The 23,416-nt window shown below is 59.0% G+C and overlaps 1 protein-coding gene across 1 annotated transcript in view; it reads left to right on the top strand.

The window, feature by feature from the left end:
• The first annotated feature begins 253 nt into the window (after positions 1-253).
• The window catches only part of KCNH2 (potassium voltage-gated channel subfamily H member 2), a 35,913-nt gene continuing 12,750 nt past the window's right edge, over positions 254-23,416 (top strand). Inside the window, 4 exon segments of the mRNA XM_070368882.1 lie at positions 254-696; positions 3,490-3,720; positions 20,667-20,831; positions 22,530-23,000. Coding sequence (XP_070224983.1) covers positions 621-696; positions 3,490-3,720; positions 20,667-20,831; positions 22,530-23,000 — 943 coding nt within the window. The 5' untranslated portion in view covers positions 254-620.

Below are 23,416 nucleotides of genomic sequence, written 5' to 3'. Positions count from 1 at the left end.
CTGTCTTCACGGTTCCCCTGCCTAAGGGTCCCTTCCCCCTCTTGGGGCGCGCGAGTCCCGGGGGCTCCGGGGCTGAGCAAGGGGCTGGGGTAGGGGGGGAGCCCTCGGCCCAGCTCAGCCAATGGGAAGGGCGGGCGCGCGGGGTGTGTGGGGGGAGAGGGCGGCGCTGCGGGCGCGCGGCGGGCGGGAGGGGGCCGGGAGGCGGGGGCCGGAGCCCGAGGGGCGCGCGCCGCGTTAACCCTTCCGCGGCCGGGCCGAGCCGCAGGCGCAGCCCGAGCCGCGGGCGCCGGAGCGGCTGTCGGCGCGGCGGGCGGGAGCTGGGAGCCCGGCGCGCTCGGGCGGGCGGAGCGCAGCGCGGGGACGCGGCAGAGCGGGGCCCGTGGCTCGGGCTGGGGCCGGCAGACAGGTGTGCGGGCGGCCGGAGCTCAGGCCGGGCCCGCGGTCCAGAGCCGGCGCCGAGCGGAGGGACCCCGCGCCCGCAACCCAGTCCGGGCCGCGCCCGTGCTCTGCCTGGCCGCGGGGTGCGGGGACCACGGCCGGGCCGGGCCACCCGAAGCCTGTGTTGGGCCGGGCCGGGCCGGGGTGGGTGGGGGCCCGCCCGGCCCGCCCATGGGCTCAGGATGCCGGTGCGGAGGGGCCACGTCGCGCCGCAGAACACCTTTCTGGACACCATCATTCGCAAGTTTGAGGGCCAGAGTGAGTGGGGGAGGGGGCCGGCGGGGAGGGGGCTCTGGGGGCGGGCCGAGCTCTCCGGAGAGTCAATGGGGGGGGGGGGCGTGCCCGGGCCGTGTGCAGCCGGCAAGTGAGTCTGTGGTGGCTGGTGACCCTAAGACCCTGACCAGGGGTCGCAGGGGCCGGGGTTGGTGCTGGGGGGCCGTGGGCTTGGGGCGCTCAGGAGGAGGCTCAGGTTAGAGACTACGATCCATCGATGGGGGGGAGTGTGTGAGTATGACACCCTGAGTGTGCAGGGAAGGGAGGTAGGATGGGAGTATGCAGGTATCTAACTCTGGGGGCCTGGGTGTGAATGGGGCTGTGTGGACCGAGAACAGGAGAATGTACCTGGCCGGAACTCTGGGACCCTAAGACCACTGTGCTTGTGCAGGTCCTGATGGCTTCTGGAGACTGGAAGCCAAGCATATAGGGTCAGCGCCTCATGTGGTCTTGGGAGTGTGTGTGTGTGTGTGTGACCCATGAGTTCGACCCTGCATGGGCAGTGGGGAGGTATCTGGGGGCTGTGAGCTCTGGGCCTTGGAGGTGACAGGGAGCCAGGGCCCAGGCTAGGTTTTTGCGGGTCTAAGTAGGCTCTGTGTTGCAACGACCCTATGTTGCTGGTTTTTTTTTCTGTCCTGAGCCCCTTGGTGGGGACTACAGCAGCCCTAATGCCGGATGGTAGGAGAGGTTTTCAGAAGTGTCCCAGGCTAGGTGAACGTTCTGCGTGTGGGTGTTTGCACCCTCCTGGCATGCGTGTGTCTGTCCCCAAGGCTGCATGTGCCATGGTGGGTGTGACTGCCAAGGGCCCTGGGAGCGGGTGACATTCCTTGCCTATGACCCTGTGAGCACAGGACGACATGTGCTTGTAACCGAGGTGGGGGAAGGGAGGGGTCAATTCGATGGGCAGCATTGTCTGAAGCGGAGGAACAAGATGATCCTTAGGGGGAGGAGACTGCTGTGGTGGAGGGTGCTGAGGCCAGGTCTTCCCTTCCCACAGGCTCAGGGGGCTTGGGAAGCAGCTGGGCTGGGAGCTAGGGGCCTGCCTTCTGGTCCTACCTCTGCCACTGACTGCTACGTGACCTTGAGCAATTCTCTTCCACATCTGGGAAGTAGGGGGGTCTGCCAAAGGGGCCTTTCGGGTCCTTTCTGTCTCGATGGTTCTAGGAGCTCAGTGAAGGGGGGGGCGGGTAGGGACTGCCTTCGAAGAAACTGGCTCTTCTCTCCAGGCCTGGGAGTGGGGGCCAGGTGGTTTTCCATCTCCGTGTGGGGCTGGCACCCAGGACTGCCTTGGGCTCAGGTGGAGACGGAGGCTCAGTCAGGGATCATTTCCTGTGAGAGGGCACCCTGCCTCTAGGGTTGAGGGCTGCCTGGGAATTTTTTTTGGGGGGGGCCTGGGAACTGACCTAAAGATGACCCGACTTCAAAAAGTAACTTCCTGGAGGTCTGAGGGCAAGGGAGGGGAGGAAGGCAGGAGGAGGCCAGCTCTTGATGCAGCAGCCTTGCCCATGGGATCGCCCAGGGCTGCAGCCTGAGGGCTGTGCCCACTGGCAAGGGAGGGGGCAGGGTTCCCACTGCTACTGAAAGCCCCGGCATTAAAGGCTAAACTGGCCGGAAACTTCTGTGTTTATAAAAAGCTCTTATCCTCAGAGCATCTTTCCTGGCACAAGCTGGTGCCGCTGCCTGCCTGCTGCTCACCCACCAGCCTGGCTCTTGGGGCAGGTGTGGAGGAAATGACCCCAGTCTAGCGGCAGCGGGTCCACTGGGGCAGTCACCTTGATGGGACCAAAGTGGGGAAAACCTCGCATCCCTGATGGGAAAGCCCCTTTCCGGGGTCTGTCTGCTTACATGCTGGCTGGCCCTGGGCTCTGGGTATTTTCAGGGTTTGGAGCTGTAGGTCCCTTTCCTTGCTCCCTGTGACCTTGGGCCTCTGCCCATGACCCTCCGCTGATTCTTCACCTTCTGCCAGACCTAGGTTCAAAAGCTGGCCCTAGCTTTTACAGGCTGCAAGATGAGGGCACGAACTTCTTTGGAGTCTCTGTTTCTTCACCTACAAGACGAGGATAATGATGGGGTTGTCAAGAGTATTAAATGAGAGAAGGGAGCTGAGGTGCTCACGTGGTACTACCTCTCTCCTCGTCGTCATCTTTTTCGGTGCGCCCACTCCCCAGTCCCTGACTGCCCTTGGAGTGGGTGCAGAAGTCCCGGGAAGTGCTGACCTGGCAGGGGCCGCTGATACTTGGAGAAGTGATTTCCTAGGGATCCCTGGGATAGGGAGTGCCCCCCCCCCCCGGTCCAAGTCTAGAGAGCCGGGGTCAGGAAGAGAAGCCAGAACCAGTGCAAAAGGGAAGGCTGGCCGCCATCTCTGGCCCTTCCCAGGCTCCGTCTCTAGGCTCAGTGTTTATCCCTCCGCCGCGGCTGCTGACACGCGTTGCCGACACCCGCCCAGACTGGCCTCGGCCCCGGGCGCGCGGAGGGGGCGGCGGGCTGCTGGCAGTCTGCCCGGGGAAGCCACGCAGCCAGCCCGCGGGCCAGGCGGCTGGGGGAAGGGGGCGCGCCGCCCGGCCAGGGCCGGCCGAGGCACCTGTGTCGGGGCACAGCTGCGTTCGTCCCCTGTTGGGGACCCCAGGCCCCGCTGTGCTTCCTGGGGTGGGGAGTCCCTGGGCGGGCAACTGGGTGTGACAAGAGAAAGCGGGCGAGGGCTGGGGACCCCGGGGGGCAGGGGTCCCTGCTCACGTGCCCGCTTATCCCCGCCCCCTCTCCCCCCTCCGCCCACCCCAGGCCGCAAGTTCATCATCGCCAACGCTCGGGTGGAGAACTGCGCTGTCATCTACTGCAACGACGGCTTCTGCGAGCTGTGCGGCTACTCGCGGGCCGAGGTGATGCAGCGGCCGTGCACCTGCGACTTCCTGCACGGGCCGCGCACGCAGCGCCGGGCCGCCGCGCAGATCGCGCAGGCCCTGCTGGGCGCAGAGGAGCGCAAAGTGGAGATCGCCTTCTACCGGAAAGATGGTAGGTGCGGCCTGGGGCGGGGCGGGGCCGCGGGGAGGGGCGGGGCCATGGCGGGAGCGGGGCTGGAAGGCCGTGGGGGCGGGGCCGTGGGTGAGGGGCGGCCAGAGATTGGCCGGAGTCCCGGCCGTTGACCCCAGCCGGGGCCTGAGGGTGGGCGTGACCCCAGCCGGGACCTGTGCGCCAGGTGGGAGGCACGGGCTGCTGGGCGGTCTGGATCTCTTGGCCTCAAGCACTATGTTGGGATTGTTTTATGGGGTGGCCAGGGTGCTGCTTGGCTGTGGTCTGGCGCCTCTGGTTCCTTCCTCCCTGGGCAGATGTGGGCGCGTTGAGCTGGGTGGGTTGGAGTTTGACGGCACGGCCCTGGTATGGCAATATGCGTGCCCGGACGGAGGTAATGAAAGTCCAGGCTGATGGGTGGGCGCTGACCTCCGGCCACAGGCCTCCAGTCACCCTAGTCCCTGCCAGGTGACTGGTCTGGGCCTTGTCCTCGAGGCGAGGCGGGGAAGGGCTGCAGGACTCTGGTTGGCTCTCAGCCGCCCCTTTGCTGTCCCCCGTCTCTTCCCCGCTTCACCTGGGCGGGAGGTGTGTGCCTCTCCGCACAACCTCAGTTCCCTTTGTCTCATCTTTTTGCGCGCCCCGCCCTGCACCCCTTCCTGCGCCAGGTGTCTCTGCTCAGCCACCGCCTCCCCGCCCAGCTGCTCTGGGTTTCCGGAGAGCGGATAAACAGAGCCCTGGGCCGGACTGCTCCCACACCCGCTCCTGCCCTGGCCCTGGCCGGGTGCAGCCCTGCTCAGGCAGGCCAGTGCAGCAAGGCTTTGGGGGACCCACAGGTAGCAGGGGGCTGGGGAGGGGCTCCAGATGGTGCCACTGGGCTGCCCACAGTGCTGCTGCCCTGTGGTATGTGACCAGCACTTACTGAACCCCTGGGAGCCGGATGAAGCAAGGTCTGGAGATGGGGCAAGGTACCAGACCAGGGGTTCCTGCCCACGGCCTGCTTACCCGCTGTGGACAGCACTGTCTGTCGCCGCCCCACCCCCCTCCCCGCCCCCGCCCCCGGGGGCAGACTGAGCCAGTAGCCTCTGTGTGCCCCTGGCCTTTGCTCAGGGTTCACTAAGACTGCCCTGCACAGGCTTAGATCCCCAGGTGGTCTTTCACAAGCGTGCCTAGCTGTGAGATCCCTGGACAGAATCAGAGGGGCATATGGTCATGGGGACCCGTGGAAGAGGGTTTGCTCACAGCACAATGGGCATGCTGGCTGGGAGGCAAGGGCTGGGAAGATTAGATGCAAACTCTGAAGGTAGGGTCTTCCTTCCGACTCTTCACTCAAATCTCCCCAGAACCTTAATCAGAGCAGGTGAGCAGGTCTGCTTTTATATCTATCTGCCTGGCGATCTAGTACTAGCTAATGTCAGTGGGTGCTGTCTATGCACTGGGCCCTGTGCTGACTGTTTCACTTGCTGTCTCTTGTGGAATCTTCACAAGGCTGGGAAGTAGATGCTAGTTTTTCTCCACTTTGTGGGATAAAGAAACTGAAGTTTAGGGAAATTAAGAAACTTCCCTTAAACAAAGATAAAGAATCTGATTGTAATGCAGGAGACCCAAGTTTGAGTCCTGGGTCTGGAAGAGACCCTGGAGAAGCAAATGGCAACCCACTCCAGTTTTCTTGCGTGGAGAATCCCATGGACAGAGGAGCCCGGCGGGCTCCAGTCCATGGGGTCAGAAGAGTGGGACACGACTTAGTGACTAAACCACCTCCACCAAGAAACTTCCCTAGAGAATGCAGAGCTGGGAGTGGAACCATGTCTGGCCCATCAGAGCCCTGTCCACTCTGCTCTGCTGTCATGCGTTGAAAATGACACATAATAGTTACAGGTGTGTCTATATAGACTGCCTGTTGTGGCATGCATACTTTTATTTGGAAAGTGTGCAAACCGCTAGTGTCCTGTAAAGAATGAATATATAAGTCCTGGATTTGGGACTCACACCAGAAATTCTGCGATATGGACCAAGCTGGTTATTGCCTCGGGCCTGTTTCTACTTCTGGGACTGTGTGCCTGCTGGGCTCCTCGGTGGCACCCCGACTGCCTCTGTCTTCGCCGTAGTGTGTGAGGAGCTGGCCCTCCGTCCCCCCTGCCCCAGGCTGGCTCCTTTGGGAGAGGATGGCCCTGGGACCCCTTCTGCTGAGGTGCTATCATGGAATCTGGGTGACCTTGCAGATCACTTAATCCAGTCTACTCAAGTTACAGATGGAAAAACTGTAGAAGCAGAGGTCAAGTTACCCGTGAATCAAAGGAGACAATGGGACTGGAACAGCCCTCCCACCCAAGTTCAAGTTATTTCCCCATCCCAGTTATTTCCCTACTCCAGTTGGGGCTGTGACCCAGAAGGTTCTATGCCAGCCTTCCCTGCCTGCCTGTCCCCTTCTCTGCTCTCACTAGTTTCCATGGGGGTCAGGTGTCTCCTGGTGGCCAACAGTCTGGCCTGGGCCCTCTGGTCACATGGGCCCCTGCCTGTCCTGGCACTCGGGGCCCAGGGTGCAGACAGGTCTCCTCTGCCGCCTCTCCCTGTCCCTTTGCTCAGCCCCTTGGGCAGATCTCCATGCCTGAGCTGGGCCGCGTGTGTGTGTTGTTTGTGAGCTCACAGCCTGGTGCATGGGCAGAGGAGGAGAGGCCGGTGCTGCCTCTCATTTCTGTTCAGGCCTTTCTCAGGGTCTCTGCCCAGGCCGTTCAGGGCAGAGTGGGTCCCTGAGCTCCAGCCCCAGGGAGGTGGGTGGCTGGAAAGGGGGGCAGGGCCTCCTGCTGGCAGGCGCCCCTGTGGACAGCTGTGCTGTGTCGGTGCCTCGAGCCCAGCTCTGTGTAGCATCAAGGCCCTGAGCCAGACAGCCCCATTATTTAGCTGCTGGGACTGTTAGGAGGTGGGGAGGCCCGACTAGGGTGGGGGAGCAACACGGGGTGCCGGGGGTGTTCTGGCTCTGTGTCCATGCCCCTTCACGGCAGGCTGGGGATTAAGGTGGAACTGGGGGCAGGGCCCAGCAGTGCAGGGCGGGCAGATGGCCGGCATCCGCGCCCTGGGCTCGGGGTGCTACCTGGGCAGGGAGCGATGCTGGGGCATACCTGCTTTCCAGGCCACCCCGGAGGGCGGCGGCCCCTTCCAGCACGGCCCCTCCTTTGTCCCCTGAGCTCTCTGTTTCCGCCTCTCCGTCTCTGCCGCCTGCCGGCCCTTGTCCCTGTGGTCTTCATCTCCTTCCCCCCCGCAGCTGTCTCTCTTTCTCTCCCCACTTCGGCACCCCGGAGCCTCCCTCTGTGCCTCTGTCCCTCTGCCCTGGTGGCCTCGCCTCTTGGTGCTCCAAGTTCTCTGTCCGTCCTGGCCTGGTCTCCGTGTCCCCGTGTCCCCGGGAGCCTGTGCGTGGGTGGGGATGGGGGTGTCTCTAGAGAAGAGTCTGTCGGCTTCTTCACTCCAGCTGCAGGCTGGTTGTCATGGTAACAGGGTCAGAGGGCCCCCACTGTAACAGCTGAGCTGTGGGCTGGGGGAGGGGTGGGGATCAGAAGGCCAGCATGCTCCCCAGGGTCCCCAGAACCCGTGGTGAGCCAGAACCCCAGAAGTGGCCCCATGCCTACTGGTCTGCGGTCCCCAGACTCACACTTTAGCTCCTCAGGTGCTTGTGCAGGCACCCCTAGCTCCAGTGATACTTCCTCTGGGCCTCCTGTGACTGGCCACGTGGTGGTGGTTTAGTCACTACGTCATGTCCAACTGCTGCAACCCCGTGGACTCTAGCCCACCAGGCTCCTCTGTCCATGGGATTCTCCTAGGCAAGAATACTGGAGTGGGTTGCCATTTCCTCCTCCAGGGGATCTTCCTGATCCAGGGATCGAACCCATGTCTCTTGCACTGCAGGTGGATTCTTTATCCCTGAGCCACCTGGGAAGCCATATCCCGGGCTATTTCATTATCTCTTCCCTGGTCCCTGAAGGCCGGCCGACTCCTCACTGTGACACACCTCCTTCTCCATCATGGCCCCAAGCTCAGACACCTGCTCCCTGCCACCCCGTCCCCTCCAAGCTGCAATCCTCAGGTCCTCAGACTCCCCTCACTCAGGGTAGTTGGTGAGGGAGCCCTGGGGTAGGTTGAGTCTGGCAGGCAGGTTAGATGGAGGATGGTGCCTGGGTTTGTGTTCTGTGTCCTTGAGATGGAGCTGACCAGGCTGAGCCCAAGAGGAGTGAGGTTAGACACAGACAGCCCTTTTCTTGGGGGGCTGGGGAAGCCATTGGGGGCCCCCCTCCACCTTGGGCCTTCTGATCAGGGCCTGGGTCAGGCTGGAGTCGGGCAGATGAGGCCCTTGCACGATGGTGGCTGGGAGCTGGGCGGGGGGTGCTGCATCACAGCCCAGCAGCCCTTTCCCTCCACGGCTCCAGACAGGGATCATTCCGGAGCCGGAGCAGGGTGCCCTGGCCGGCGTGGGGGGCTTCGTGTCCCAGCCCCACCCTGGGGGCCAGGCGGGCCTGCCTCCACCGAGGATGTGGGCCACTCCTGGCCTCTTCTGGGGTCTGGAGAGTGTCGGGAGGGCGGCTTCTCCGTGTTGTGTCTGCTGGAGCCCCCGAGAGGAGCTATGTAAATATTTGTGCAGAGCGCGTCTGGGATGGGAGCAGAGTTTGATGGTGGCCTTGGGCTCTGGGGAGGGGGGCCGTGGGCAGCAGGAGGGCCAGCTGGGGGGCGTGAGACAGGGTGAGCCTCATTCTCTTCTCTGCCCAGAGGTGGCTTCCAGGGAGGTAGGGCTTCAAAGAGCCTGAGACGGTCCTTTCACAGTTAAACATCCTCCCGAGGGGGCTTGGAAGGCCTCCCTTTGGGATCTGCTCGCCTGGGTGGAGAGCGAAACTTTCTCTCACGTCACCCCTGCCCTGTAAGCGGGGAGGAGTGTGGACACGGCTCACCATCAGTGTGAAAGACTTTCACTGACACTTTCCCCCCTGATGTGGGGGGAGGCGCCCATGGGGTCAGGGCCAGAAGAGGGGATGCAGAAGGATACCCGGCATGAGTGCTGAGTATGGGGGAGGCTTGGGGTGAACCACTGTCCCCCTAAAGCCCCTTCCTGTCCCTAGCCCAGGGCCCATAAAGAGCTCCCGCTGTGCCTCGTGGTTGGCCTCAATCCGGCCCCTCTCCGAATTCGGTCCTGTGTGTACTGAGCTGGAAGCACCTTGAGGGCCAGGCGGTGTCGTCTTCTCCTTAACCCCCATCTCCCCGGCTCACAGTTCTCGGGGAGGCTGCCGCGTCCGATGCCCCCACTCTAGACTGTAAGCTCTGGGAGGGCAGACGGCGGCCTCTTTCGTGCCCCATTGTGACTGAGTGTCTGCCACATAGGGAGCTGAGTTCCTGCTCTCTGAACAAATGAATGATTGAAAGACTCTGGCTGAGTTATAGGCGGGCTGTGTGACCTTGGACAAATCACTTCCCATCTCTGGGCTGCGGTGGCTCCCTCTGTGAAGAGCCTTAGAATAACAGAATGCCGAGGCTGGGAGGGACCTTTTAAGAGCATGCGGAGGCTATCAGAGCCAGAGGGAGGTGGGCTAGGGAGACGTGGCCCGAGGTGGCCACCTAGAGCAGCCAGTCCCCTAGTCCTGCTGTGCGGGGGAGGGGGCGTCATTGTTGGGGAACAGGGATGGCATCTGGGGATTCTCAGTCTTCCCAGAGATGGACCCAGGAGGCCTGGGTGGGGGGAGCTGAGCTGGGGCAGGGGGCAGTGTCGCAGGCACCCTCGCTGTTGTGACTGCACTTACCGTTTGCAAGCTGGGACGCAGGCTGTGGGAAGGTGGTCCTTAGCGGGGTCCTCCCCAGGTGCCAGACTCACTCAGAAAGGCTAAGGGGAATCAAGCAGCTGGCAGGGGCCTGAGTGGGAGCTCCAGCCATTTTCCTCTTTCCATTCAAGTCCTGCCCTGCACAGAACCCCACTGCCCACTCTGGGCCATCCAGGCCCTGGCACTGGGTCCCCACCCCAGTCTGGCTTATCACGTTGGCCTAGAAGAATCAGGACCCCCAAGCTTGATCTCTGTGGCCCCTTCTGATGTGAAGCCTGTTGGTTTGCACCCAGCGTGCTCCTCACCACACCCTGTGCACAGACCCTCTTGTGCCCCATGGCTGCCTCCTCCCACCCAGTCTCGACTGCCCTGTCCTCCCCAAGCCCCATCCACCCATCCACTGCACCTGCCCCCTACCAGGGCCTTCCCCCTCCAGGATCTATCTCTCAGACTCTTCTTTCTTCCCAGGGCTGAGACACCACCCCCACCCCCAGCCACCACCTTCAGGAAGCCCTCACTGACTGCACCCCTCCATCCCCGCTTCTGACCAGAGTCCACTCCCACCTCACTTCCAGACGGCCATGTGGGGCAGCAATAGGCCCAGAGCCCCTGGGACATTTGGGTTAATAGAACAAAATGTAGATTCCCGACCAGGGATCAAACCTGTGTCCCCCTGCATTGGGAGGTGGATTCTTAACCACTGGACCGCCAGGGAAGTCCTTCTCTTTCTCTTTTCATGGGTTTTTTCCTCTTTTCCGTTTTTCTCAGTCCCCAGTCCCATTACGGTTCCCTTAGGCAGCCATTCAAATGTACTTCCTGTGAATGTGTTGCTTGCATATGTTCTTGCAGAATGTGTGTTTTGTCTAGCTGCGTATAGGTTTAATTTATGTAAATGATATGTGCTGTGTATTGTATTCTGGTGTTCACTTTTGCTGCCCGGGAGTCCGCCTCTGAGTCCAGCCAGCTTGTTGCTTGACACTAAGTCTAGGGCCCCATATTCTCTGGTGTGCTCCCCGCTCCTTTTACCTGTCCCCTCTTGGGGAGGGCTCTGCGGTTGTCCCGATAAAGGATGTTAAAGTGGACATCCTCACGCGTGGCCCCTTTTGGACTCATGTGAGGACATCTTTGGGATTTATCCCCAGGGGTGAGTGGCGTTGCTGGATCACAGGGTATGTGGACACTTAATCAACCCAGCACTGTCAGGCTGTGTGTGAGCAGGGCTACAGCTAACACCACCCTCCTAAGCAGAGCATAGAATTCCCCTGCATCTCTGACACACTTGGCATTAGCCACCTTGCTAATTTCTGCAAGTGTAATAGGTGAAAGTGATATCTTACTGCTTTAATTTGCATTTCTTTGATTTCATGCGAATCCTGAGTCCCGAGCATCTTGTAAGTGACCGTTCCGGTTTCTTTCCCGTGAATTGCTTGCTCATATCCTGGGCTCATGTTTCCATGAAACTGCTGTCTTTTGTTCTTGTTGATTTGTAAGAATTGCTTATGGATTCTGGGAATACAAATGCATACAGTTAAATATTCAGTGCGTATTCTGGATGTTAATCCCTGTTGACTCAAGATATTGCAAATATCTGCTCTCATTCAGTCATCTGTCAGATTTATCCCACAAAGATACTTAATTTTGATACAAGCAAATTCACAGATCTTTTTAGCTTTCTTTATGCTTTTGAAGTTTTTAGAAACCCTTCACCATCCTGAGGCTGCAAAGATCTACATTTTTTTCTCTTCACTTAAAGACTCAGTCGAGTCTTTAATCTATCCTGAGCCTACCTCTGTCTGTGGTGTCAAATAGGGATCAAGCTGTATTTTTTTTTTCCGTGTGCTGAGCCAGTTTTCCCAACACATCAGTAAACAGCCTATTCTTCTCTGTTGATTTGTGGGGCCACTGTTATCACTGGTTAATTCCCCATGTGTCTATGGGTCTGTCTTTGAGCTCTCTTGTTTTGTTTCAAGTATTTATTTGTTCATGCATCAAAACCCCATTAAAAGTATGGCAGTTAGTATGTCTTGGTATCTGGAAAGGCACATCTTCCCTCCTTGTTCTTTTTTCTTAAAAAATGTTATTTATTTCGTTTTGGCTGCACTGGGTCTTTGTTTCTGTGTGTTGGCTTCCTCTAGGTGAGGTGCACAGGCTTCTCATTGCAGTGGCTTCTCTTGCTGCGGAGCACAGGGGTTGTGGTACACAGGCTTAGCTGCCCCGCAGCATGTAGAATCTTCCCAGACCAGGGATTGAACTCACGTCCCCTGCACTGGCAGGCGGATGCTTTACCACTGGATCACCAGGAAGTCCCCTCCATGTTCTGTTGAAAGATTGACACACATATTTGAGGACCTATCTTCTCCTTTACAAACTCTAGAGAAAGTTTATCAAGTTCCTGGGAAGAAAAATGCCACTAGAATCTTGACTGGAATTAGATTGGTTTTATAGGTTAATTTGGGGGAGAATTGACATCTTTAGATTATCTGTCCCTTCTGAGAGTCTGGAGTGACTCTCCATTTATCAGATTATTTCTGCATCCTGTATTAGTTTAAAGCTTTTTTTTTTTCCCTATAGAGATCTTGTGCATTCTTGGTCACTTCCTAGATACTTCAGATTTTGTTGCTGTTGTAAAAGAGATCTTATCTTTGGCTACTTATTCTAATGGGCTTCCCAGGTGGCGCTAGTGGTAAAGAACCTGCCTGCCAATGCAGGAGACATAAGAGACACAGGTCTGATGCCTGGATCGGGAAGATTCCCCTGGTGGAGGACACAGCAACCCACTCCAGGATTCTTGCCTGGAGAATCCCATGGCCAGAGGAGCTTTGCAGGCTCTAATCTATAGGGCCACATGGAGTTGGACACGACTGAAGCGCCTTAGCACACACATGTTCTGATAGCTTTATGCTGGTAGAGAGAAATGCTGTATGTTCCATGGGCTGATCTTGTATTTGGCAGCCTCCCTGGATGAGCTCTCTTATTAGTTCTAATTGTTTATCTGTTGATTTTATTGGTCCTTTAGGGAGATGATCCTATCATCTGAATAACACTGCTTCTCTCTGTTTATGTCTGGGTCATTGCCATATGTGTCGACGTGGGAACGTTCCAGCTGCCTTTTCAGCAGGCTTTCACATGCACATGTATTTGTCTGTTGGAGTCCTGGGAGGTGGGCAAGTCAGGGAAGGGGTGCAAGTCTCCATTTAATGACTGAAAAGCCAGCCCTTCCCTGATTGGGTGACCTTTGGGACAGGCCCTCTAGGGTATGTCAGGAGCCAGGTGGGAGAGCTGTTCTAGAAGCTTGCTGAGCCCTGGATGGGGGCAGAGACCCCAGCTGTCCTAGTGGGCCTTGATTCTGTGTGCCCTTGCTTCCTGTGCCAGCTGGGGTAGGGGTCCTCATGAAGAGGGGTTGGTGGGGATCTGAGGCTCAGAGATACCCCGACCTCCTTGCCCAGATTTCTGGGCCGTCAGCCTCGGTGTTCTGTGCTCACTGTTGACTAGATTGACTAGAACAGCACTTCAGCAGAAAGTGTTAAAGTGTTAGTTGCTCAGTCATGTCTGACTCTTTCTGACCCTGTATACTGTAGCCCACCAGGCTTCTCTGTCCATGGGCTTATCCAGGCAAGAACACTGGAGTGGGTAGCCATTCCCTTCTCCAGGGGATCTTCCCAACCTGGGGATCGAACCCAGGTCTCTCGGGTTTTACGCAGATTCTTTATCCTTTGAGCCACCAGGGAAACCCTACACTTCAGCAGAAGATGCCACCTGTTGCTCAGTCACTCAGTTGTGTCCAGCTCTTTGTGACCCCATAGACTGCAGCAGGCCAGGCTTCCCTGTCCTTCAGTCATCTCCCGGAGTTTTCTTGAACTCATGTCCATCAAGTCAGTGATGCCATCCAACCATCTCATCCTCTGTCATCCCCTTCTCCTCCTGTCTTCAATCTTTCCCAGCATCAGGGTCTTTTCCAATGAGTCAGTTCTTCCCATCAGAATCCCTAGGGGGGAAAATAATTTCTAGGGAATTCTGACTGCTGTCCAGACTCAGGGTGGGTTTGAAATGAGCAGATCCTGTTGGGAAAGGACAGTCAGTGCCCCTGGATCTGAAAGGGAGCTGAAAGGGTGAGGGAGACAGCCCTGTCCCCACCTGCTGTCAGCGTGGGTCCCTGCCCTGAGCCCAGGATCAACTAGACATCTGCCTACCCAGTACTTCCCTTGTAGTCTAGCCCTGGCTTCAGGGCTCTGGCTCTGGGCAGAGGGAGAAAGCTGCCCTCCCCAAGAAGCCAGGGTACAGTTACCTCCTACATTAGAGATGTATTGAGTTGGCCAGATAGAAAAGAATGAACTTTTTGGCCAGCCCAATAGTTTTAGACAAACCTAGATAACATATTAAAGAGCGGAGACATTACTTTGCTGATAAAGGTCCGTCTAGTCAAAGCTGTGGTTTTTCTAGTAGTCATGTATGGATGTGAGAGTTGGACCATAAAGAAAGCTGAGCACCAAAGAATTGATGCTTTTGAACTGCAGTGTTGGAGAAGACTCTTGAGAGTCCCCTGGACAGCAAGGAGATCCAACCTCTCCACCCTAAAGGAAATCAGTCCTGAATATTCATTGGAAGGACTGATGCTGAAGCTGAAACTCCAATACTTTGGCCACCTGATGGGAAGAACTGACTCATTGGAAAAGACCCTGATGCTGGGAAAGATTGAAGGCAGGAGAAGGGGATGACAGAGGATGAGATGGTTGGATGGCATCACCAACTCGATGGACATGAGTTTGAGTAAGCTCCAGGAGTTGGTGATGGACAGGGAAGCCTGGCGTGCTGCAGTCCATGGGGTTGCAAAGGGTCGGACACAACTGAGGGAAGGAACTGATCTCAATCATTTTAGATGAGCTTTCAATGAGAAACATCCCTGTGGCCCGGATGGAGCCATCAAGAAAGCTCTGGTAGAGGGGGTCCTCTGGGCACCTAGAGAGAGGGAGGCAAGGTGTGTCTGTGAGCAGTGGGAGGGTCTGTGAAGCTGGGGTCCACCGAAGGGGGCTCTGAGGCCAGCTGGCCTGGGACTCGGCAAGTCTCGGTGGGAGGCCAGGCTGGGAGGGCAGCTGAGCATGCAACCTGGCTGGGGACAGGGGATTCTGGAGGGCTGAGGAGGGCCAGGCTCCAGGAAGCCGGAGGAGGGAGGTTAAGGGCAGAGGCTTCAGGGAGGAGGGGCATGGGATGCGCCCGTAAAGTGAAGCTTCCCCCAGATAAACATGGCCTGGTTTCACCTTCCCGGGCCTTGCTGCGGCACAGGGCAGGGCTGTGACTCCCAGTTTACAGATGCGTCCCCGGGGCTTTTCTAGAAAGAGCTCTCCTCGTGAGGCCATCACAGCCACCCTGGGGAACAGTAGCACAGACAGGCCACAAGCAGTGGGTTTGGGCGGGGTCTGGATGCCAGGTAGAGGCCCCCTGAGGCCCTGCATCAAGCCCTGCAGATCCCTGGGAAGGTGTTAGGCCGGCGGGCTTAGTGGAGGGTCTGTTTGGAGATGCTCCTTGCATGTGAGCTGGAGTCTGGACCGTGCTCCCCACGCCCGGCCTCTGCAGCGAGTTTCCCTGGTGGTGGTGGTGGTGGTGGGGGTCTGTTCCACTCAGCTCCTGGAGTCAGGGGATTGGCTACCCGCCTCTCTCTCTCACACACTGACACACGCACGCACGCACACACTCATTCACTGGCTGGCCTCTCAGGCTCCCCTGCGCCGTCCCCTGGGCCTGCAGTGTGCCTGGCCTTCCCTGGGCCCCCACTGCCCAAGAGAGGGATGTTGGCGACACGGTGGCCCCCGGCCAGGACCGGCTCCCCACGGCATCTTCCTGTCGCCGCCACCAGGCTAAATATAACCTGACACTGCGCAGCCCTGGGCCGCCGTAGAGACAGCCTCTGCCGGGGGCGGACAGGCTGACTGCAGCCCCAGCCTCCTGCCCTCGGCGTGACTTTGGGCCCAACTCCTCCCGCTCCAGCAAGGCAGGCCGGTGACCGGGCGAGGACGGCTGCCTCCTCAAGGCCTCCCTCCCCATGAGGACCCAGCCCCCGGCCTTGATGCTGCTCCGGATGCTTCCACAGGCCATCTGTCATCTCATCCGGCACCCGGGGCCGGAGTCGCTTGTCCTTGCAGTACTCAGAGGAAATCTGATGCTCAGAGAGGTGGCTGACCTGGCCACAGTCACACAGCAATGGTCCGGTCCCCTGAGGATGGGGGCAGATCAGCTCGGCTCAGCTCCCCAGAACTCCTCTGTCTGTCAACTCAGCCTGGACCCCGAACCAGGAGTTCCGTTGACTCCTCGACCCAGGGAGGCTGGGGGCCCAGCCTGTCTTGTTCATATGTGTGTGAATATTTTAGGGGGATGAAGGAGCTGTGATGATACCTAGTTTGCAGACGAGCCACTAGACACTCTGGGGAGCTTGTCCAAAGACACTCAGGTCACCTGCTGCCCTCCCCTTCCCCCCTTTTCCCCCCGCCCCGCAGCGGGTGCTGCCCTGAGAGATAAGGCCTGCCCCTGTGAAAGCCAAGGGCAGCTCCTGCCTGGGGCCAAGCTGGCAGTGCCTAGAGGTGGGCAGTTGGGTTTGGGACTGTGAGTGGGGCCCCTGGATGGGCTGGGAGGCAGGGGAGTGATGATACCCAGGTACACTGTTGGGCACGGGCGAACCAGGTGGAAGCAAGCCAGTGTTGCGTTCTGATGAAGACAGTGCCCTTCCCCAGGGGCAGGAGGAGCTGTACCTGCTGTACCTGGGGCGGGGGGCAGGCCTGGTCCCCCGGGGCCCTCCCGCTGCCCTGCCCCCCTTCTCACACTTTCAGTGGCCTGCAGTGAGCCGTGTGACCTCTGCAGCCCTTATGATCCGAGGCTCAGAGGAACCTGTCCTTGTGTGGCGTCAGTCCGTGACTGCCTCTCCTCTCCTGGTCATCCCCCCCAGGCCCAGGGCGCCTTCCCTGAGCCCAGGAGGCAGGCAGAGGAGCCTGGGAGCCACAGCTGGGGCTGGGGATTCCGGGGGTGTGAGTCAGGCGTTCTTTGGCATCAGCCATGTGAGCCAGGTTGGCCCTCTCCCTCTCCTCCTTCTCCATTTATACAGACCTCCCTGGGGACTTCCCTGCCGGTTTTTAGCACTTCTGTCCAGGGAGCGAGGATTATATCCCTCGGTTAAGACTCCACACTTCCCTGGCGGGAGTGAGGTGGGTGTGGGGGTGGTTTGGGGGGTTGGTCGAGGATTCTATCCTTGGTTGGGGAGCTAAGATTCTCCCATGCTGCACCTGGTGGTCCAAAACAGACAGACAAACAAGACCTTCTTGGGTTCTCCTGCCTCACAGTGCTCCGTCATCCATCCCTCCAGACCGTGACATGGGGCGATGGGGCATGGTCATCGCCCCATGTTGCACACGAGCTCTTTGGGGCTGGGGGGTGGGGTGGGCAGGGGACTTGCCCAAAGTCCTTCTGATGCAGTGAGCAAAGGCCGATGAACTCCGTACCGTGTGCTCCCCAACCGCGACCTTTGCGCCCGGGAGCCCCACAGCCGTTCGGTGGGTTGGGCAGGAACCTCTCCCACCCGTTCCGTCCTGCGCCAGCGCTCCGGGTCCCCGCGGCCTCGGGAGCGCGGGCCGCGCCTGCCACCCAGCGGCCCCCGGCGGAAGTGCAGCCTCACCCGGCTCTGGGCCGAAGTCCTCATCCGCTCCCTCCCCGGAGGTGCTCGGCGGGGCCGGGGCGAGGCGGAGGGAGGAGGGGCGCAGAGTGATGAGCAGGGTCTGGAGTACAGGGGAGCGGGGCTTGCGGAGGGCAAGGCGCGGCTCCGTAGGGCGGTGCGCCAGCGCAGGGCTCCCTGGGGGCGAGCGGGACGCCGAATCTCCGTGTCTCTTCTCTGCTGAGCTGCGTGAAGGTCACGGCCACACCGCCCCGCAGGCGGCGATTTGCCCTCTCCGCCCGATGCCCAGTCCTGGCTGTCCCTGTGTCCCACCCCTGGCCTGCTGACTTTCAGCTGCCCACAGGGATCCCCCAACCCCCCATCATTTCAGCCAGTGATGGGATGGGGTCCTCTGGTAGTTCTGTTTCAAGAGCCGGGTGTGTGTGTGTATGTGTGACATGGCAGCCCACAGAAGACCCAGCCAGCCAGGCAGGGTGGTGGGAGGCAGAGCCTCTCGCAGCCCTGGCCAACCTGGGCCACCTGCTTTCCTTCCTTCCATTATGTCCCGTCACAGACAGCGACCAGAGCCTCTCCATGCTGCCCCCCCACCTCATCTCCCCCCTACAAGCCATCAGGCAGGGTTCCAGTTCACATTTTTGGAATAACAAGGGCTTTTATAAAGTTATTTGAAAGGGAAAAATTCCTTGAATATCGACAAAGGGAGAGGACCAAGGGGGCTCCGAGTGTCTGTGTGTCCAGGGGCTGGGGGTGGGCCTGCGCTGTAAGGGGGGCTTGTATCTGGAGTTTCTGACATCCCTGGGCTGTCAGGATCCGGGGATGTCTGGGTCCTGGGCTGTCTGGGCCGCGGAGTGCAGTTCTGGCCTCTCTGGCTGAGAATCTGCAACTGAAGCGGGCATGGGGTGTTGAGGCCTCAGGTTCCGAATCCTGAGCTGGTGTCCTGGGGGCAGAATTCCCCAGGCTATCCAGAAGGTTGGGTTCATCCAGGGTCCAGGCTCTGGACTTATCTTAGATAAGTTTCCCAGGGGAGAATGAGGATTCAGGGCCTGGATCACTGAACTCCCAAGGTGTGGGTGTTGGGGGGTGGTCTCCAGGGCTAAGGGTTTCCTGGTCTCTGGCCTCTCCTTAGTCCTTGTGAGGGCCAGTCCCTGCTCAGGCCGCTGCCGGCCATCACCATATTAGGGCATAAACTCCAGGCGGGCTGTCTGGGTGCCAAACGGTCTCCAGCTGGGCCCAGCCTCCTGCAGCTCCCAACACCACGGCCGAGCTTCAGCCGGGCCATGTCAGAGGCCGGAGGTCAGAGGACAGGAGCAGCTACTGGAGGGGAGACCCGGACAGAGCCTCCCAGGTCAGGTCTTGTGCGCTGAGCCATGAGGGCCTGGGTGAGTGGAAGGGCTTTGGGGTGGGGCGGAGAATTCCTGGCCAGCCCCTCCCCTGGCCCAGCCTCCCTCATCTCAGTGCTTTCCTGTTTCCCTTGGTTTTAGAGGATCTCCATCCCGAGATTAATCCCATAGCTGTTAGAATCGCTGCTCTGCTGCCTCTCTTAGCCCTGTCCCCAGCAGATCTTCCTTGAGCCCGGCCAGCCTCTCCTTTTGTGCTGGGACTTGTCAGGTTCTTGGTGAAGCTTCTGCCGTACTCCCCAGACATAGCCCCCCCAGGCCTTTTTAGCCGCCAGCCCCTCCAGGTTGTTGGCCTTGACTTAGTTCACCCCAGCCATGGCCCCTCCAGAATCCAGTCCCCATCCTTGACCCCTCCCCTACCATCAGCACCACCCCATCACCAAGCCCTCTGGCCAGCGCCTGCTCCCTGGTCCATTGTTCTGGCTGCTAGGCCTGTCAGAGGGGACACAGACACTGGCGAGTTAGGTGCCTGCAGTTCACAGGACACAGATGAGCACCAGGAAAGAAGTCTCTGCCCTGGAAGAGGAGATGAAGAGTATGCTTGGTCCCCATTGGGTCCCTGGAGGAGGAATGGGATGTTAACGCACCTTCTTGTTGCAACAGCAAGGGCTTCCTGCAGGGGGCGATTCTGAGCTGGGCCTTAGGCAGAGCCTGAAAGCCCACAGGGTCTCTTTCAGAACTAACTAGAGAGGAGGGTGAGTGGGCCGGGTCCTGGTCAGGGCAGAGGCATATTGGGTACATTTGGCCTGGTGAACTGACATCACCTGGAATAGGGGCCCTGGTGGCCAGAGAGAGGTTGGGAGGGGAAAGAAAGTCAAGAAGAGAGAAAAAGACAGATGTCTCTCACCAGAGTCAGAGATGAAAGATCTAGAAACAGTGCTTCTTGACTCTGGTGAATTTCTAATGTGTTACAGACCAGTTCTTGTTGTTCAGTCACTCGTCTGTGTCCCACTCTTTGCGACCCAATGGACTGCAGCACGCCAGGCTTCCCTGTCCTTCACCGTCTCCCAGAGTTTGCTCAAACTCATGTCCATTGAGTTGATAATGCCACCCAACCATCTCATCCTCTGTCGTCCCCTTCTCCTCCTGCCTTCAATCTTTCTCAGCATCAGGGTCTTTCCCAATGAGTCAGATCTTTGCATCAGGTGGCCAAAGGATTGGAGCATCGGCTTCAGCATCAGTCCTTCCAATGAATATTCAGGACTGATATCCTTTAGGATGGACTGGTTTGATCTCATTGCAGTCCAAGGGACTCTTGAGTCCTCCAACACCACAGTTCAAAAGCATCAGTTCTTCGGCGCTCAGCCTTCTTTACAGACCAGTACTGGTGTGAAATGCAAAAACCATATGCTTGGCTATTGTGGCAATGTCAAATTGCTGTAAAGCTTTTGAAACTCTAGCTCTCAACTTCTGCACTTCTTGTGGGCAACACACCATCTGGGGACTGAGAAAGAGGAGCAAAAACAGAACAAGGGGCCAGGGTGCCGGCTAACCTGTAGGGTTCAGTGCATGCCAGGCACTACACTAAGCGCCTGGCACGTGTTGACTTACTGGCCACAACTCATGAGGAGAGAATGGTCATCGTTCCCATTTTTGAGATGAGGAAAATGAAGTACAAGTAGGGTAAACATGGAAGAAAAGGCATGTGTGACTAGGCAGCAGAGCTAGGATCTGGACCCTGAGATCCTGGGCTTAAAGTCTGGGCGTCCCCTCTGGGCTGCACCGTCTTGCCTGAGGAAGAGCAGAGGTACAGCGTGAGAGGAGAGGGGAAGTGATGCAGGAAGAAAGGAAGGAGCAGAAGGCAGTGCGAGGAGAAGGCACACGGGGAGAGAGGCCAGGAGCCGCATGGCTGGCAGAGAGAGAGGAGGGGAGAGCTCTGGAAGGGGAAAGCTGGCGTGGCCCATCAGGGAGGCGGCTCTGGCTGCCACGTGGTAGGAGGTGGCAGGGTGGGGCAGGAGACGCTGGCGAGACGAGGGGGCAACACTGGGCTCGGGAGCCGTGGGGGCGTCAGAAGCGGACAGGCCCCTTCAGGTTCTGGAGTGGGGTGGGGTGGCGGGGGTGTCCATCCCACCTGGGAGCACAGGGGCCCGTGTCCTCACTTTGCAGGGAGCTGCTTCCTGTGCCTGGTGGATGTGGTACCTGTGAAGAATGAAGATGGAGCCGTCATCATGTTCATTCTCAACTTTGAGGTGGTGATGGAGAAGGGCCTGGTGGGGTCGCCGGCCCGGGACACCAACCACCGCGCCCCTCCCACCAGCTGGCTGGCCGCCGGTAAGTGCAGCGGTGCTGTCTGGCTGGTGCAGGAATATATGGCTTCCCTCCCCTGGGGTCATGAGGCTACCCAAGGCCAAGGTTCTGCAGGCAGCGATTCGGAGGCAGGTTCAGGAGGACACCTTTCAGAGATGGGGAGTGAACACGAAGGATATGGCCAGTCCCATGCGGCTCAGCGTGGACAGATGGTATGGAGTGACCGAGTCCAGACTCCGCTTTCCTTCGGGGGCAGGATCACAACTGGCTTCACAGCCTTACCGGCTTGGGTTCCCCCTCCAGCAGCCCCCTAGGAGTGGTCCTCTCTCCAGCCCCAGGGACGGTGGGGTTCCCCCTTCCTGGCTGGCCCTGGTCACTCCAGGGCAGCTCCCACTGCTCATGAGAAGGCCTCGTCTCCCTCATGGACTCAGCTCTGGGACGTTTCTGCCACTGGTCCTAGCTCTGGACTGGTTGCTTGCCGGATACTTGAGAACATGAGGGGACTGCTTCCTGGGGCTAGAGACAGGGAGGCCTCACCTCATCCTCCTGTGACTCAAAGGCTCAGACACCACCCCGCCCATCCCCTTCTGTGGCCTCTTTGGATTTAATTTTAAATGTTCCCTCAGAGTCAGGGCAAAAGAAACCGCCTCTGGTTTCTCAAGCTCTAAAACAGCAGCCTCAATAAAGCTGGCCCGACCTCTCCCATGGGTACCACCCGTAAGGTGGCGGGGTACAGCAGGAACCCGTGGCATCATTCCTTCTCCACTCAGATGCAGGCTCTGCCAGCTCTTGTGTTCAGTTCAGTTCAGTCACTCAGTCATGTCTGACTCTTTGCAACCCCATGGACTGCAGCACGTCAGGCCTCCCCGTCCATCACCAACTCCCGGAGTTTACTCAAAGTCCTGTCCATTGAGTCGGTGATGCCATCCAACCATCTCATCCTCTGTCGTCCCCTTCTCCTCACGCTTTCAATCTTTCCCAGCGTCAGGGTCTTTTCCAATGAGTCAGTTCTTCGCATCAGGTGGCCAAAGTATTGGAGTTTCAGCTTTAGCATCAGTCCTTCCAACGAATTTTCAGGACTGATTTCGTTTAGGATGGACTGGTTGGATCTCCTTGCAGTCCAAGGGACTCTCAAGAGTCTTCTCCAGCACCACAGTTCAAAAGCATCAAAAGCTTCTGTGTGACCTCCCACGTATGACAGAACTCACTGATGCCTGAATTTCTTCCAGTCTAAAAAGTGGAGATACTGACACCCACTGGGCGCAGTTGGGAGAGTCACAGGTGGTTTGCTGGAGAACCCCCCTCACGGGGGATGTGAGGCTCAAAAGACAGTGGTTTATTATTGCTGGAGTCTTAGATAAGATTGTGTTCTAGGCCAGTGTTCTCCAACCTTTGTGGCACGAGGGACGGGTTTCCACCCATCAGGGGTTGGAGAGGGGAGATGGTTTCCAGATAATTCAAGTTTCTTGATTTCTGTTATTGTTACATCAGCTCCACCTCTGGGCATCAGACATTAGATTCCGAGGTTGGGGACCCCTCTTCTAAACTTCTTTGGAGACTTGAGTCCTGTGTAGCAGGGATGGGGGTGGAGGGGTGCCCTCCAGCTATCGGGGCCCCCACTTTCCCTCCTCCTCCCCTTGGTGACTGGAGCTCCAGCTCCTAGGCCTTGCCCTCTCCCAGGCTGCTGGGGCCACGCACCTCCCCTCTGCCCCCCACCCGCAGGCCGCGCCAAGACCTTCCGATTGAAGCTACCCGCGCTGCTGGCCTTGACTGCCCGGGATTCGTCGGTGCGGCCGGGTAGCGCAGGCGGTGCGGGCTCCCCGGGGGCCGTGGTGGTGGACGTGGACTTGACGCCCGCGGCCCCCAGCAGTGAGTCCCTGGCCCTGGATGAGGTGACGGCCATGGACAACCACGTGGCGGGGAGGGCGGCGGAGGAGCGGCGTGCGCTGGTGGGTCCCGGCTCGACGCCGCCCCCGCCTCCTCCGCCGCCTCTGCCGGCTTGTGTGCCAGGCCCGCATCCATCGCCCCGGGCGCACAGCCTCAACCCTGATGCCTCAGGCTCCAGCTGCAGTCTGGCCCGGACGCGCTCACGAGAGAGCTGCGCCAGCGTGCGCCGGGCCTCCTCTGCCGACGACATCGAGGCCATGCGCACCGGGGCGCTGCCCCCGCCACCGCCGCGCCACGCCAGCACCGGTGAGGGTCACCCCCACCCCACCCCATGCAGGAACTGCCCCACCGCCGGGTCCCCACCCGAAGGACCTCAGCTTCCTCCCTCTCCGCCCTGTCCTGTGTGCCTGGGAGATGGAAATCCTATTAAGCACTTATTTAATCCCATTAAGTAGCCTTTTACTCCATTAAACCGTGCATTCATCCCTGTTGCATTCTTCTACTCTGGGAGCCGGTGTGGGCCAGGAGCTGGCACTCCCAGGCCTGCCTGCAGCCGGGATGCCCACGGAGGAGTCAGGAGGGCTGAAGAGGCCTCAGGGGCCCTGCCGCACCACCTGGGCCTGGGGCAGGCTCCCAGTGCCTGTTGAACAGACCCCAGTGAAGGCTTTTGCTCCTTCTTTTTCTCCTAGTGCCTCAGGGGCCTGCTTCCATAAAGTGGGGAG

This window comes from Bos mutus, chromosome 4 (assembly GCF_027580195.1).
Source record: "Bos mutus isolate GX-2022 chromosome 4, NWIPB_WYAK_1.1, whole genome shotgun sequence".
Lineage (NCBI taxonomy): Eukaryota > Metazoa > Chordata > Mammalia > Artiodactyla > Bovidae > Bos > Bos mutus.
Note: the sequence above shows the minus strand (reverse complement) of the source record. Positions and strands in the feature narration are given on the sequence as shown.